Raw genomic sequence first — 14,256 nt, forward strand, 5'->3', positions numbered from 1 at the left:
GCGGTTACATCGTCTGAAGTGAGCGGGAGTGAGCAAACGAGCATTAAGTCCCCTCGTCTGCTCTAGAAAGAACGCAGTCCTCCTTGATGGCAAGAGCCAGGCTTCGCCTTCCCCGCTCGTCCCGCGTCCCTAGTTAGGGGGCACGTTCTGATTAAGTCGAAGCCGGGCAAAAACGGTAAAGGGAAGCTGCTCGTATGGAGCGCAGTTCTGGAAGAGAAAACTAGCAAACTTCCAGTTTTTTCTGCGGACTTAAACTGTTTTTTTCTAATTAGCTGCACAGGAAGAATAAGCAATTTGCTCGCGGGACAGAAACGAGCTACATAGTGGGCTTATCTTGTGCACTTTTACATTTAGCAGTGGTTTTCTCTGACCTGGCTGAGGAAGGTAGCCGAAGAAACAGGAGTTCCATTGTTCCACAGTAAACAATATTCTAAAGCAGTATTCGGAGACCTGCAAAAGACTCCCTGGGATTCTGGAGGAAGGCATGCTGTAGACGGTCAACCTGCTCTCATATATTTATTTTTGTATACCCCGCCAATCAGAGAAACACATCTCCCAAATGCGCTAAGGAATATAAACTTACAAGGGTTTTGTGCGAATATTCTGTCATGTACGCATGCAACAGCCTTCTCAAAACCCAAAAATAGGGGAACAAAACCCTTGCATTGACATAATGAAAAATACAACTTCACCGATACATTTTCCGGGACCGATAAAATCCAGTGGTTTACAAGACCTACGTGCTTGCGATGCAGAAGTCGCTGGTTAGGCTCCATAGGGACAGCGCACACAAACACACCCCAAAGTGAAAAGAAAGCGTCCTAAGAATGAGCCCCGTTCTGTTGGTGCGGCCACCTCCTTGGGAAAGGAGCACATGCGCACTACCTGCGTAACTATGGAGCTGACGAGAGGCCCACCCGCGTTCACCCGCTCGGCCCTGAGGGCTTCTTGGCGGTAGTAGCGTGAGCTTGCGAGGGGTATATTGCGCACGTGAAAGCACGCGGCACTCTCTGCCCGGGGTCCGGGGACTTTCCCCTAGGCGGCGACGAAGCCCTGAGGAACCAGGTCCTCTGCATGTAGCCTAGAGAGCAGGTCTTCAGAACGCCCATATCACGAAAGACCTACTTCCAGCCTTATAAAACTCTGCTGCCGCTGTTATCTTGCAGATTATAGTGAGCAAAATGAAGGCGGAAAAATAAAATGTATTTTCCATTTATTTGAATTCGCGACATAGAGGCTATTTCTTTCTTAATCACGGACTTTAGCTTTGGAGTGAGGGAGGACACAGGAGAACAATTCCCATTAGAAAACCTCAGTGCCATTCTCAGCTTTCCCTTGCCTGCATATATTATGCAAATACATATTTCTCCACTCCCCATTGCTAGAGACAGCTTCGTGTAGGCAGGATTGGAATTGGTTGGTTGAAGAAGAATGTAACCTCTGAGTAACAAATTGGAAAGATTGTTTAAAGATTTGTGGCTAGAAAAGAGGAGTTAATGCCCCCTAGAGACTGAAAAGTAAAAGTACAATCTCTTTCAAACTGAGCTCAACAATTCCTGGTCTTGCCTTCAACCACATCGAACCCTTTCTGAAGCAAATACCCTTCCTGGCTTCTTTTATTAAATGGATAGCATTTTATTACTTGCCAACAAAAGCAAAAGAAGTAACAATTATTTAATTGCTGTTTCAATTGAGTTGCTGTGTGGCACCTGTTTGACTTCTTTCTTGGACCATTAGCAGATATTGTTAGGCAATCTTGTGGTATCACAGGTGTTACTATGGTGAATCTGGGGGGTAAATTATTTTTACATGCTGACGGTATCCTGGCAATTCTGGATAACTGTTCTATATCACTGCCTAACTTGGAACGGATGGTTCAACATTTTGGAAAATATTCAGGCTATAAGACTAATTGGGAACAATCTAATTTATTTTCTTAAGTATCTGATATATCATAGATCAAGGTAAGATGTTGGGTGTTAGAATAAAAAGAATATATTAACTAATTAGGACTATATATAACAAACATATTTCTAGATATGTGGAATATATCAATATATATATATATCAATATATATTTCTAGATATGTGGAATATATCAAAAATTATAGATAGGGTTTTTTTGTGCATTAATAGTCGAAGTGAAATTTCCATTATTTATTTATTTAATCATATTTGTATAGCCGCCCATCTCACATAGTGACTCTGGGTGGCGTACGTAGTAACAATAAAAATATATATAAAACCGTTAAAACAACCCGTTTAAATTAAAATTAAAACAAGATAAAAACAAATAGAAAACGAAATGGCAGAAAAGCATACAGAGGGTGCATTCCATTAACTGTCATATAGCCATCTAACAGGATCCACTCTACCAGGGGATCCCCAGGCTAGTTGTCAAAGTCATGTTTTAAGGGCCTTCCTGAAGGCCAACAGGGTTGGGGTCAACCTCACTCTCAGGGGGAGTTAGTAGAGTAAGATTAAGTTAGTAGGGTAAAATTGATAAAGTAAATATTTCTCCTTGGTTGATATATATTTTAATTACAAATAGGAATTTTATTCAGATTGATACTCCTGAAGAAATTTACATGGCAAGATAGACTGTCAAGAACCTCATTGGCTAAACTGAGGTTATCTCTTCATAAAGGAGGTTTTAATTTACCAGAATTTCAAAATAATATTATTGGGCATTTATTTGATCATCTATATTTATGTGGAATGAGAATTTAATTGAATATCAAACCATTATGGACTTTACTGAAAAGTTATTATGTATCTCTTTATCTGTATTACAGCCTTAGAACCAGAAAATACAATATACATGAAATATGTATATCAAGTCTAAATAAAAATACATAGACCTAAAATGTATATATATATATCAATAAAAATAACCATAACATAATACTGTAATAACAAAAATGATGTAAATATTCTTCAGTTGCAGGTGGGATGAATAGGCCAAATAGAGGCACAGAATCAAGCATCCTGGGAGGATACATCAGAATCCTGGTCAAACAGAAGGAGTGACAGATAACCTTTGTACACCATGTATGACTCAAGAATGGGATAGATGGGTGGCATCTGGGATTCCGTGTGCAGGGAGCAACAGAAGATTATGTAGCTCAGGGATTCCACAGGCCCATCCCCACACGGGCAGAAGTGCTCATCTGGAGGGAGATCTTTATAATGCACCCACAGGACTGTCCAACTTGGCCAAGGCAAAGACCCAATGAAATTTCAGAACTGGAATGGAGGAGAGATAAGACAATGGTACATACCCCTTTGAAAAAAAATCCATGGACTGTGAGATTCCATACCAAGCTTAAAACTGGTTTGGAAATCAGTATCCCAGATACGCTGCTTATTATGACACCTGACGTTTTCAAACCCTAATGGGCAGAGGCTATCCAAACAGAGACCTACAAATTGGAGTTTGCCATGAGCTCTTTTTAGCCAAGTTGATTTAAGGTCGTTTCTGAGAACCAGTGGGGCCAGACCCACAGGGAAAAACATAATTTAAACCAGAAATTAATGAGATAGTACCAGGCTTTGGCACCCATGGAAACAAAACTTGTCACTAATCATCAGTCAGCATTCTTGATAATTAGGTCTCTGTTAAGATCTTGGCAATTACTCAGGTCAGCACATAGCAAAAAAGGTCTTTCATTTCCTGGTTTGCTTGCAGCCAGGCTATTTGGGCCTTATTGGGATGTAGATCCAGTTTTGATACTGAGTCTCACAAATATGTACCACTATGAAAAATCTCTACTTGTAACATGTTTTATTGGAAAGTATGGGCAGAGTCAAGAATAATTATTTAAAATCAACTACTTGGTGAAGATTATTTTAAAGGTTTCAACAACTACAGATGGAATTCTCTTTGTCTAATACACATCTCTGCAATATCAACAACTTAAGCATGTTTTCTCATTATCAATCAGATGCCTTGGCTGTCTCAAGAAAGCCCAAAACATTACCATAAACTGGAGCTTTTGAAACTCTACTAGAAATTGAACAATATATTTAAAATCAAAATTACTAATATCTATAACTTATGGAATGAGTTGGAATACCTGATAATGGAACATCAATGGATGCAAGTTTTAAAAAGTGTTAAGCTTATTTGTTTGGACTAGAAGTTGAAATTAATCCATCAAAAGTTTTTATTCTGCCTGTATTGGATTCCTCAAAGAATGTTGCAAAAGATAGACTGTAGATTTTCTCTGCGAGCAATGTGTCTCAATGCATATAATTCAGTCATGTCTGGTTCTGGTTTCTTTTTGGAATCATATCTTAGTAGTATGGGTAACTGTTTTCAAGTTAACAATATCAATATTATTTTGAATTATATTTCAGAATTGTAGAATCTGACCATTTTTGAGGAATATTGGTTACGTTGGGCATAGGGAATAGACAAGAGAATTATATTGCTGATGATAACCAATTATACATTTCCATCCCGGGTGAGGTAAGTGATGCGGTGACTGCCCTTTCTCGGTTCCTGGGGGCTGTGGGGGTTTGGATAGGGAAAAACAGGCTTCAGCTGAACCCGGTAAGACGGAGTGGCTGTGGGTTAGATGGCGCCTCTGCTTCTGGGAAATTGTCATCTTTAGTTCTGGATGGGTTGCACTGCCCCAGATAGACCCGGTGCATAATTTGGGGGTCCTCTTGGACTCATGACTCCTGCTCAAAGAGCAGGTGGCAGTTGTGGCCAGGAAGGCCTTTGCTCAACTTCGGGTTGTGCACCAGTTACGCCCATCCCTGGAGCGAGAAGCCCTCCAAACAGTCACTCATGCCCTGGTCATCTCCCATATAGACTACTGCAATTTGCTCTACATGGGGCTACCCTTGAAGAGTATCTGGAAGCTTCAGCTGGTACGGAATGCAGCCGCGCGGGCTATTCTTGGTGCCCCTGGATCAGCACATATAACACCTTTGCTGCACGAGCTGCACTGGGTGCGTTTGCTTCTGGGTCCAATTCAAGGTGTTGGTTATCACCTTTAAAGCCCTACATGGCATGGGGCCAGGTTACCTGAGGGACCGTCTCATCCGCATCACATCGACCCCCGCCCACCCAATCACGTAGAGAGGGCATGTTACAGACCCCGTCTGTAAGAGAATTTCATCTGGCGGGGTCCAGGAAGCGGGTCTTCTCTGCAGTGCCCCCCCCGGAACATCTTGCCCCCAGAGGTAAGGCAGGCCCCTTCACTCCTGACCTTTAGGAAGGCCCTGAAGACTTGGTTCTGCCATCTCGCTTGGGGCGGGAAGGTGGGTAGCCATTCTTGGGGGTGACTCATGTCTTAGAGCCCCTCCCACCAGATAGAAATCTTTAGAGCCACTTGGATTTTATATTTATTTATATTGTATTTTATATTTGTAACTTGTTTTTATTTTTATGGGATTTTAACGTGTATTGTTATTGTATTAATTTTATTGTAAACTGCCCAGAGTCCCTCTTTGGGGGAGGTGGGCGGTAACAAAATTTGAATAATAAATAAATAAACAAATATTGAGAGACTGGAAAAGTACTGTTGCTTTGGATATCAAAGAGTGGATTCAAGAAATGTGTGACTTATCCATTTTTGAAGAGAGTTTTTTCTACTAACTGAAAAATGACACAATACACAGATTTCATACATTCTTATGCCTATTTAGATACATTGATTATATGGATATAAAAATGATTATATGGATATATTTAAGTGATTTACATTAGCTTAGAATATTTGTCTATTTCCCCCCTTTTTTGGTATTATAAGCCAAGAACTAATTAGATGGATGTGTGCATATTACTGTTTTAAATTTTGCTTTTGTATATTTTTTCTATATTTCTTTTTTAAAATGGCAAGAAAATTATTTTTAAAAAAACCACTCCCACCCAGGCTTAGCTTTCCTGATATTGGCTGAGGTCAGTAAAGTACTGCCACCTAGTATTAGGATACTGTAAAACCAACAACAGGGAGGTCTGCTGGAATCAATGGGAATTACTTTTTTTGTGTGTGTGTGAGAACATCTTTATTTTGATGATCCTTACTAAAGTCATTTGGATCTATGGAAAGTAATGCCAGCTACAAGCTACAAAGTGACTCCTTAGAGGTAATGGAATAGAGCAGATAGCAAAAATAGAAATGGGATTTATTTTTTAAGATCATGTTGATATTCATTTAAATTCAACCTAAATATTCCTCTTAGTGAAGGGAATTGGACTTTACACGTAAGTTTAAATTCAAAATTTCATCTTTTCTTATTTGTACTTTCAGATCATATATGATGAATGCCAATACTTTCCTTTTCACTGTTAGAATTTAAACCACTGCTTCTTGGAGTACAATTTTTTAGAAAGAGTAACACACAGGCTTCAACCTGGAATACAGAAAAAATGCACTTAGGCCCTTGCAAGTCCTTTCAGTTTACAATGAGCATCACCAGGTTCTACATATGAAACAGTCTGGGGATGAATGTCCAGCTCATAAAGCATGACTGGAAGAGGACCATCTTCTCAATTTAGAATTAAACAATCCAAGGCAATACTGAAAAGGCATCTGCAACTTTTGTGAGAAGAATAAGTGGTTCTCAACTTGTCTTTCAGTTCCATCGGATTTCACTGCTTAAAAGACCTCCTTATGTTTCTGGGCCCCAGTTCTTTGCAACAATGGGCAATGGTGGGAGAGTACTAGATCAGCAACCTGGGGGACAGCCACAACTTCTCATCCCATGGATGTATGAAGTAAGTCCTATATCATGAATCCTACATGGATACAGTATTCACTGTATTACAGGTGTTGATTTACCTTCAAGGCATCATCTGGTAACAGTACACTTTTGCATGTACTGTTTAGACAATCACAGCAGTTTTTGTTGAGATCAGAACATGACTACCTGGCTAAATCCAACGATGAAAGTAGAAACAAAATAGCGATGGTTTGCTCCACTGAAGAAATCAAAACTGGCTGAGTCCATACAACATGTCAATCCTGGTTTGCAAACCATAGTAGCTGAATTTGCTCAACACATAAAGCCAAAATGAAGCCAATCACATTACAACTTAACTCAGTGTATGAACCCAGGCACAGAGGGTCTTAAAGTACAGTGTAGTGCAGTCTGCTGCCTCTTTACCCAGCTATTCAGGTGATGAGTTTTCAGCTAACATACCTGTCACAAAACCTCTTGTAGCAAGGATACACTTCATTAAAAATGACCAGTTCCACGACTGCTTCACCTACTCCTTGCAGTCATGACCACCTGTTTTCATGTAGACAAATGTAACAATATATAATTAAACAAAAGGCAAAAAATGTACAGATTTGTACAAAACTATATAGCTAAACTTTTAACTTCAGTACATGCTGCAGTGCTTCTCACTAAGGGCACCGTTTTTCTTTTTTCCTCCTGATTCAAAGTTGTATCTGTTTGATTTCAGGGTTATACACCCAGATATGCACTTCATTCAGGCACTCAAGGCAGCATTTATAGCATTCCATCCTCTGATGCTTTTCTACATCGTCAATGTGGGGGAGCTTCAGAAGAGAGGGAGGGCCTGGTCCTAAGTCATCCAGTGAGCTTCTGTGGCTGAGAGGGGACTGAGAGCTCCCCAGGTCTTAGTCCAACACAGGTCAGGTTGGTATAGAAAAGTCTTCTAATTACAAAAATACCACAAAACTTCACTAATCCAGGGCGAATAGTATCTGTGTATTACACAGCTTATGATGGACACATAAATGTTACATTTTCTTAACCATTTGTTTAAATCTGAACAGGAACCAAGCAATGGAAAAAGCCTTTATTTAAAGTAATATTCTTACACTGGATGCAACTTAAAAAAAACCAATTCACTATCACATTATTTCTTATCTATAATTTCTACATGATACTCATTTTAACTTTGAATAGACAATAAAAATATGAATACTGCTTTGGATTGTGAAGTTAACAAAGTCCACTGAAGGAAGTTCCTATCCTTCTCCCTTCAGGATTCCCTCTAAACCTCTCCAGAGGATCACAAAACCTTCTGAACATTGTGGAGGGGTCCAGAAAGGTTGCTGGGAACAAAAAATTACCAAAATGGAATCTGAACACTTAGGGAAGAACACAATCCCATTCCTTTCTTTTACTAATAGCCCCCACCTTTCCTCTTATTTTTAGTACTTCAGACCTCCCCACACCCCCAATTATCTGGAAAGGTTTCAGAAGGCACAGGGGATGTATGTAGGAACAAAGCCATTTGTTTCTAAAGGTCTGATGAGCTGCATTATTTTAGCAGCATCAAGCAGCACTTTGCTGTAACTTCTATTTGTTTCATTTAAAACATGAAACAATAATATACTATTTTTGCAAACATTTATAGCCTGATCCTGATGTTTGAATCAGCAATGGCTAACTATTGCTTTAGAATACTGATTACATTAAGAAAAATCTCAAAGTGTTAGGGAAAAGTACTGATGGAAGACTTATTTGTTCCTGTCACAATACATTCATGGATCATTTAGAACCTCCCAACACAATTCATTAAAACCAAACAGAAAATCACTGGCAAAAGGAGTGCTTTAAAATTATTATGTTGAATTTAGTTCATTATTTCCAAACTCTGGCAACTTCCAGATTTGTGGACTTCAAATGCCACAATTCCTCTGCCAGCATAGCCATTGATAAGGCTTCTGGGAATCGCAGTCCACAAATCTGGAAGTCAACACAGTTGGGAAACACTTCCACTTAAATTAAATCCTTGAAAATCAACAAAGCAATGACTAAAATTCAGGGAAGCCAGGATTCAATTCATAATTTTAATATTTAAAGTATTAAACTTTAAACTGAATTAAAAGAACTGAGGCATCGGTCATACAGAGGATCCCCAACCATTGCAAAAATACATTCCTAAAACCAATTTTCTTACTACTACTTTTAAAACATGTCAAATTATATCAACAGCTACTAACTAGACCAGGGGACAAAATAAGAAGCTCTGTTAAGTGCTTGGGAATTACTAAATCACAGCCTCGGTCAATAAGATTGCTCTATTTCTCAATGGCTGTTGCACAATGAAGGGGTATTTGATTTCAACTTATGAAGATGTGCCTGAAATGTAATGACTCCAGGCACCTACTATGAATTGAGAATAAGCCATCATTGCAGAGAGAACACACTATAGAATTCTGTTTTAGAAAAAAGCGCTAATGCCAGACATGTGAAACCATGAGAAAAAACATCACTGCAGAGTTTTCACTCTTATGCAGTAAAATAGTGCATCAAGTTTTATCTGTTAAAAGCTAGATAGCATATCTGAAAATACACACTGACATAACATCAGAATGCAGTGCAGATGTTTTAATAAAACTAACACCTCATATTTGTTGCAGAAGTTGTTAATTTATACACAAGATTTAAGTTTTTAAAAGCAAATTATCAAAGTTATAAAAAAAAGCTTGCAATCATTAAAAATGCTCAGTCAAAACAGTACGTTACATAAAATGTACAATTTTCCCCAAAATTATTAGACATAAAAATATGCTTAGTATAGAAAACTGTATTTATTTGAAAAAGTGAATGAGAGATTTTTTTTTTACAAATTTGGATATCAAATCTGTTTAGAGAAGTTTTAGTAAAGTAAGTAATTTGGAGATTTTTACTGACAATTTGCAAGTATGATATTAAAAAAGGACCAGCATCTACTTCTTTAAATTTTAATTCAAATTAAAATAAATCCAAATCAATAGTTTGCTTTTTAAACAGGCATGTGAATACTATGAGCAACACATGAAGCAGGTGATTAAATGTTTCCATTTTTTAGATAACTTTTGCCATCTAGGTACAATGGTTGTTGTCTACATATTTATTAATGGCTTATAAAGGAGCAGGGTTCAAAAATGAGCATTACTGCTACCAAATCGTAGGAGTTACAAAATGAGACTGCATTGACCAGCAAACTGTACCTTAATTATTTAGTTAAAAAATATAAGAGTTCAGTAGACTATTGAGCAAATAAAACAGCACACTAGTGTGCTAAATTTTAAGGCATACCTCTGCACACTTTACATCTATAAAGAATTATTTACATTTACTACTGAGTGAAAAGAACAGCAATAGTATTTGTTCTGCAAAACTGAGAAATACAAAATATCTGGGAATCTCATTTACTGTACAAAGATAACTCAGTTAATTGTGATAAAACATCATTTGCTAGTATAGGCAGTGACAGCTTCACTGTTATGCAGTATTTCTTGAGGATTTCGTAGAGCAGGAGGTAAATTTAATGGTTTCGATTCTTCATCAAGAAGCACCAAATCTTCAATTTCTCTTCCTTTGTACTTCCTTTTACATAATTTCACAATAACTTTCTTCTTGAGAAATAGTTTCAGTGCTTCCCTTGAAGCAACTGCTTTGGCATTTTCCTTACTTTTCCCACAGCCAGTACCCAAGTATACAGATTTGCATCTCAGTTCACAAACCACACTTTCCTGAGAGCTTTTATTTTGAGGTAAATCTGCAAGCTCTTTCAGTGGAACAAATTCAACATCTAATGTTTCCTTTACAGACTGAATGGATGAATTTAAGAGTTCTGCATGGTTGACACTAGGACTAAATCCTCCAACAGCAACTAGCTTCCAAGCAACAGCTTTGTATAGTCTATTGAAAAATGGTTGCCTTTCTTTTGCATCTTCATTTGTCAATAATTTGCATGGCACTTTAGTAGGAGCTACACTTGGGTATGAACTACTTTTTGAAGCTAACACTGCAGTACTTTCCAAGCCAGCTTTCTTTTCAGCTGGTATGACATTTTCAGATTTGTGCTTATTAGTGGCTGTAGATTCATAATTAGCAGCTGTGCTTTCTATTCTAGCTCCAGTTAAAGATGCTGGAGGAACTACCTTCTGGGTCATAGCGGAAGCTGCTGCAGGCTCTACTTTCGGAGTCAGTATGGAAGCTGAAGCAGACTCTGCCTTTTGAGATAAGGCTGAAGCTGTTGTGGGCTCTGCCTTCTGGGTCAAGGCTGAAGCTGTTGTGGGCAAAGACTGAGGCTTCTCTGGGGTTTTGGGTACATCTTTTCCTGGGTTCTTCAGAGGTTCCGCATCTGTTTCCACAGACAGCTCTGCCTTTGTAGATTTTTCATTACTAACTTCAAAAGGTTTGTCAGCACCAGCAGCCCGCTTCTTGCAAGGACCTTCTGGAAAGCATAAACAAATTATGTATGTAATTCTGAGTAAATTCAAGTACCCTTATTTCTATAAAACATCACCATTAGAACTAGAGCCAAAGAATCTAGTTACTTGTACCTTAAAGTTAACAATACCTATAATAAAATAATTGAATTTTGCAAAAAGTTTCTATTTAATACAAAAGGTAAATAACCTCTCCCATGAATTTATAGTTTGGATCAAAAAGCTTTTCATTTTGGGGTTTTTTGCAAAAAGGCAGACTGAACTATGAACTGTAACTATTTAATGCTAGTTAACATGATAATTTAAAAAAATCACCTTACAAACTATTTAAATTTTTTTAAAATTATCAAAGCAATAATTAAACAAACTACTAATAATTTCTGAAGTATTAACAATTTTAACAAGTAAGCTAACATGTATTTGGTTTATTGTATTCCTATGTGTATTTGCCAGCTATGATCTGCTAACCATTGCTACTGGATATGCCTCGTTTCACCTTGGCAACCAGTTCATCTCTCAGAGTGTGGGTTGGAGCATTGGTCACTGTAATGCCTACAGCCATGTCCATCACTTTTTCCATCACTTGTGGAGAATATCTAAGTAGGAAAAGATAAAAATTAGTACTTCAAGGAAAATGGATTCTATATTCATGACATTCAGAGCATCAGTGGCTCCTAAAGCACAAGCACTGGGTTGGTGCGTGTTACACTATTTAGTTAAACTATTTAACAACATCACTCTGTTTCAAATTTCAAGGTGATGTACAATAGTTAAATTACAATATAAAGCACAACAGAGCAAGAGCTCAAAGCCTTGATTTAAAAAAAAATATAAACAAGTGTAAGTGCTTAGGCTAATAAAAACATATTAGGCTCATCCCAACAGATTACAATGGAGGTATTAGACAAGCCGCTACAAGAAGGGTTTCTACCCATTCAGTGTTGATTCAACTACTGTGCTATAGTGAAGACTTCTGATTTGTAAACAGCAAATAACATTTAGGCTGACTTATCAAAAGTAACACCAACAGACTGAAAGCAAGAACAAAGCATTTCAGTGCAAAGAGAAATGCATCCTCAAGTGATTGGGGATAGTTTAATTACTGGTGCCCTGTAATTATTACAGTAATATTTTTCCTTCAACCCTCTAAAAACGGGACATAGAAGAAAAATAGTACACAGGAAACAGATCTGGGAAGATTAGCTAACAATTACAATATATTAGAATCACTATATTCTGCCCTAAAACAGAGGTCAGTTCTACAAAATAAGAGCACAGTACTTTATCATAGTAGCAACTGCAGTAAGTAGATGCACAAAAGGTAGAAGACTAATTAGAAATTCTGTATTTGCCACTGTGGCTTGTGTAATAAAAAGCATAATAAAAGATGTACATCTTGCAAATTTTCAAAATGTGGGAGACTTCAAATCAATCTTCCACATGGCCCCACATAAGAGCAAATCTAATACGGTAACATCATCTCTGCACGTAAGATAGCTGTTGAAGCATTTGTATTGGCTAGTACAGACCGACCCACATTTAAAACAACCTGTTTTTTTTCCCGTTATCTTTACTATACCTTAAGGAACAACTAATTCTCTTTCACAAAATACATCGTTTCTTGTAAGCACATTATTTAAATTTGTAATACTTCGCCAAAAATGTTACTGTCACCGACTTACCGACACCCCAGGAAGACGTGATTGGCCCACACCATGGAGAAGGAGACGAGCCGTCGCAGCTCCGTGTTGTCGGTGTCGTCCTTTCGGCTTTCGGCCAAGGACAGGCTCTCCGCATTGCGAATCAAGAACTCCCGCCGGTACTGCCAGTGCTGTTCGGGCTCACACTCTTCGCGCAACTTCTCCACCCAATCAACGCCGGCGTCGCCCGCTTCTCCCCTTTTCTCGTTCCCTTGGCTAGACGCCGCGGCGGGCCCCGCTACCGGGGCGGCTTCCCCTTCGGCCATGGGCCGCAGGGAAGTGGCTCTTAACAACCGGCAACCCGCAGTTCGCCCTCCGCCACAGGAGTATTTAAGCCCCGGCCTACGTTACGGCGACGCGAAGGAGCCGGCTTCCCGTTTAAACCAGCGCTAGCGCGGAGACCTCTCAACATCCCCCCCGGAGGTGATCAAATCAGAAGCTGCCGAATTCTCACAGCCAAGATCCGGCTACCCATTATGATTTCATTTCCGGCGCGACGCACCGCTTCCTGTTGATGAAACTTCCTGCCCTTCTTTCTCATCGTTAATCCCGGCTCGGAGTTCTTTCTGAGGGGCGGAGAGTAGGAGTTAGTGGCTCCTGCCAGTTCCCTTTCCGGTTTGCTTAAGGATTTCTTGACCTGAAAGGCAGGAGTGTAAAGTAAATGATCGAAGTCTCCTTGTCTACAAATCGTTTGGGTTCCGCTTCAGTGCTTTTCGCTTTGTCGCCTTCAGGCCCACAGATGGAAAAGTTTTCTAAGGTGTCTTTTAATTCCCGCGTCTGCTCGGGGGTAGGAATGGGATTTTACTGGAAGAGTCCAACCCAGAATGTTTTTTTCTCTCGTTGCAGTCTTGAGCAAGGGGCTCTCGACGTTAAGTTACAGCCAACTTTAAGAAAGATTTTGAGATACTGAACAGGAGCAGCAAAGGACGACAAGGATGCTCAAGGGAGCAGAAACTATGAAAACAATTGGCTCTCCCTCTAAGAATATACTCAGGCAGGGGCTGGAAAGCTGATGGAGATCCTTTAATTTTAATTCTGCACTGAGCAGGAAATTCAGCTGATGGTCTAAATTAGCCTTTCTCAACCTTTTGACCCTGGAGGAACCATAGAAATATTTTTTAGGCCTTGGGGGACCCCTGTACATTGAGGCTCAAATATAGGCCAACAGTTACAAAATTATATTTGTTTCATGTGTAGGCCTGTATATATGCATTAACAGTGTTCTTAAACTAAAAATAAAACTTACCTCTTTCATGTGAAGTTGCCTGAATTTGAAATAATTTTTTAAATAAACTGGGATCTCCCAGGAACCCTTAATGACCTCTTGCAGAACCCTGGTTGAAAAACCCTGGCCTAAACAACCCTTTCCAACTTTCCCACTCAAGCTACAACACAATGGC

At 39.1% G+C, this 14,256-nt stretch overlaps 1 protein-coding gene across 1 annotated transcript; it reads right to left on the minus strand.

Moving 5' to 3' along the window:
- Positions 1–8,764: 8,764 nt before the first annotated feature.
- CDKN2AIP (CDKN2A interacting protein) lies at positions 8,765–13,269 on the minus strand. Its single transcript, XM_063309607.1, has 3 exons — positions 12,839–13,269; positions 11,625–11,752; positions 8,765–11,161 (listed from the first exon to the last, which is right to left on the minus strand). The coding sequence occupies exons 1-3, from the start codon at positions 13,120–13,122 to the stop codon at positions 10,170–10,172; spliced, it is 1,404 nt and encodes a 467-aa protein (XP_063165677.1). The 5' UTR covers positions 13,123–13,269; the 3' UTR covers positions 8,765–10,169.
- Positions 13,270–14,256: the final 987 nt, after the last annotated feature.

The sequence above is a fragment of the Candoia aspera genome, chromosome 8 (genome assembly GCF_035149785.1).
Source record: "Candoia aspera isolate rCanAsp1 chromosome 8, rCanAsp1.hap2, whole genome shotgun sequence".
Classification (NCBI taxonomy): domain Eukaryota; kingdom Metazoa; phylum Chordata; class Lepidosauria; order Squamata; family Boidae; genus Candoia; species Candoia aspera.

Bases quoted from the DNA above. Each gene is read 5' to 3' on its own strand.
- CDKN2AIP (XM_063309607.1), bottom strand. From the start codon at position 13,122: ATGGCCGAAGGGGAAGCCGCCCCGGTAGCGGGGCCCGCCGCGGCGTCT. The intron at 11,753-12,838 runs GTAAGTCGGTGA...TTTCCTACTTAG, and splicing joins CACGTCTTCCTGGGGTGTCG to ATATTCTCCACAAGTGATGG. The intron at 11,162-11,624 runs GTTAGCAGATCA...TATGCTTTCCAG, and splicing joins AGGCATATCCAGTAGCAATG to AAGGTCCTTGCAAGAAGCGG.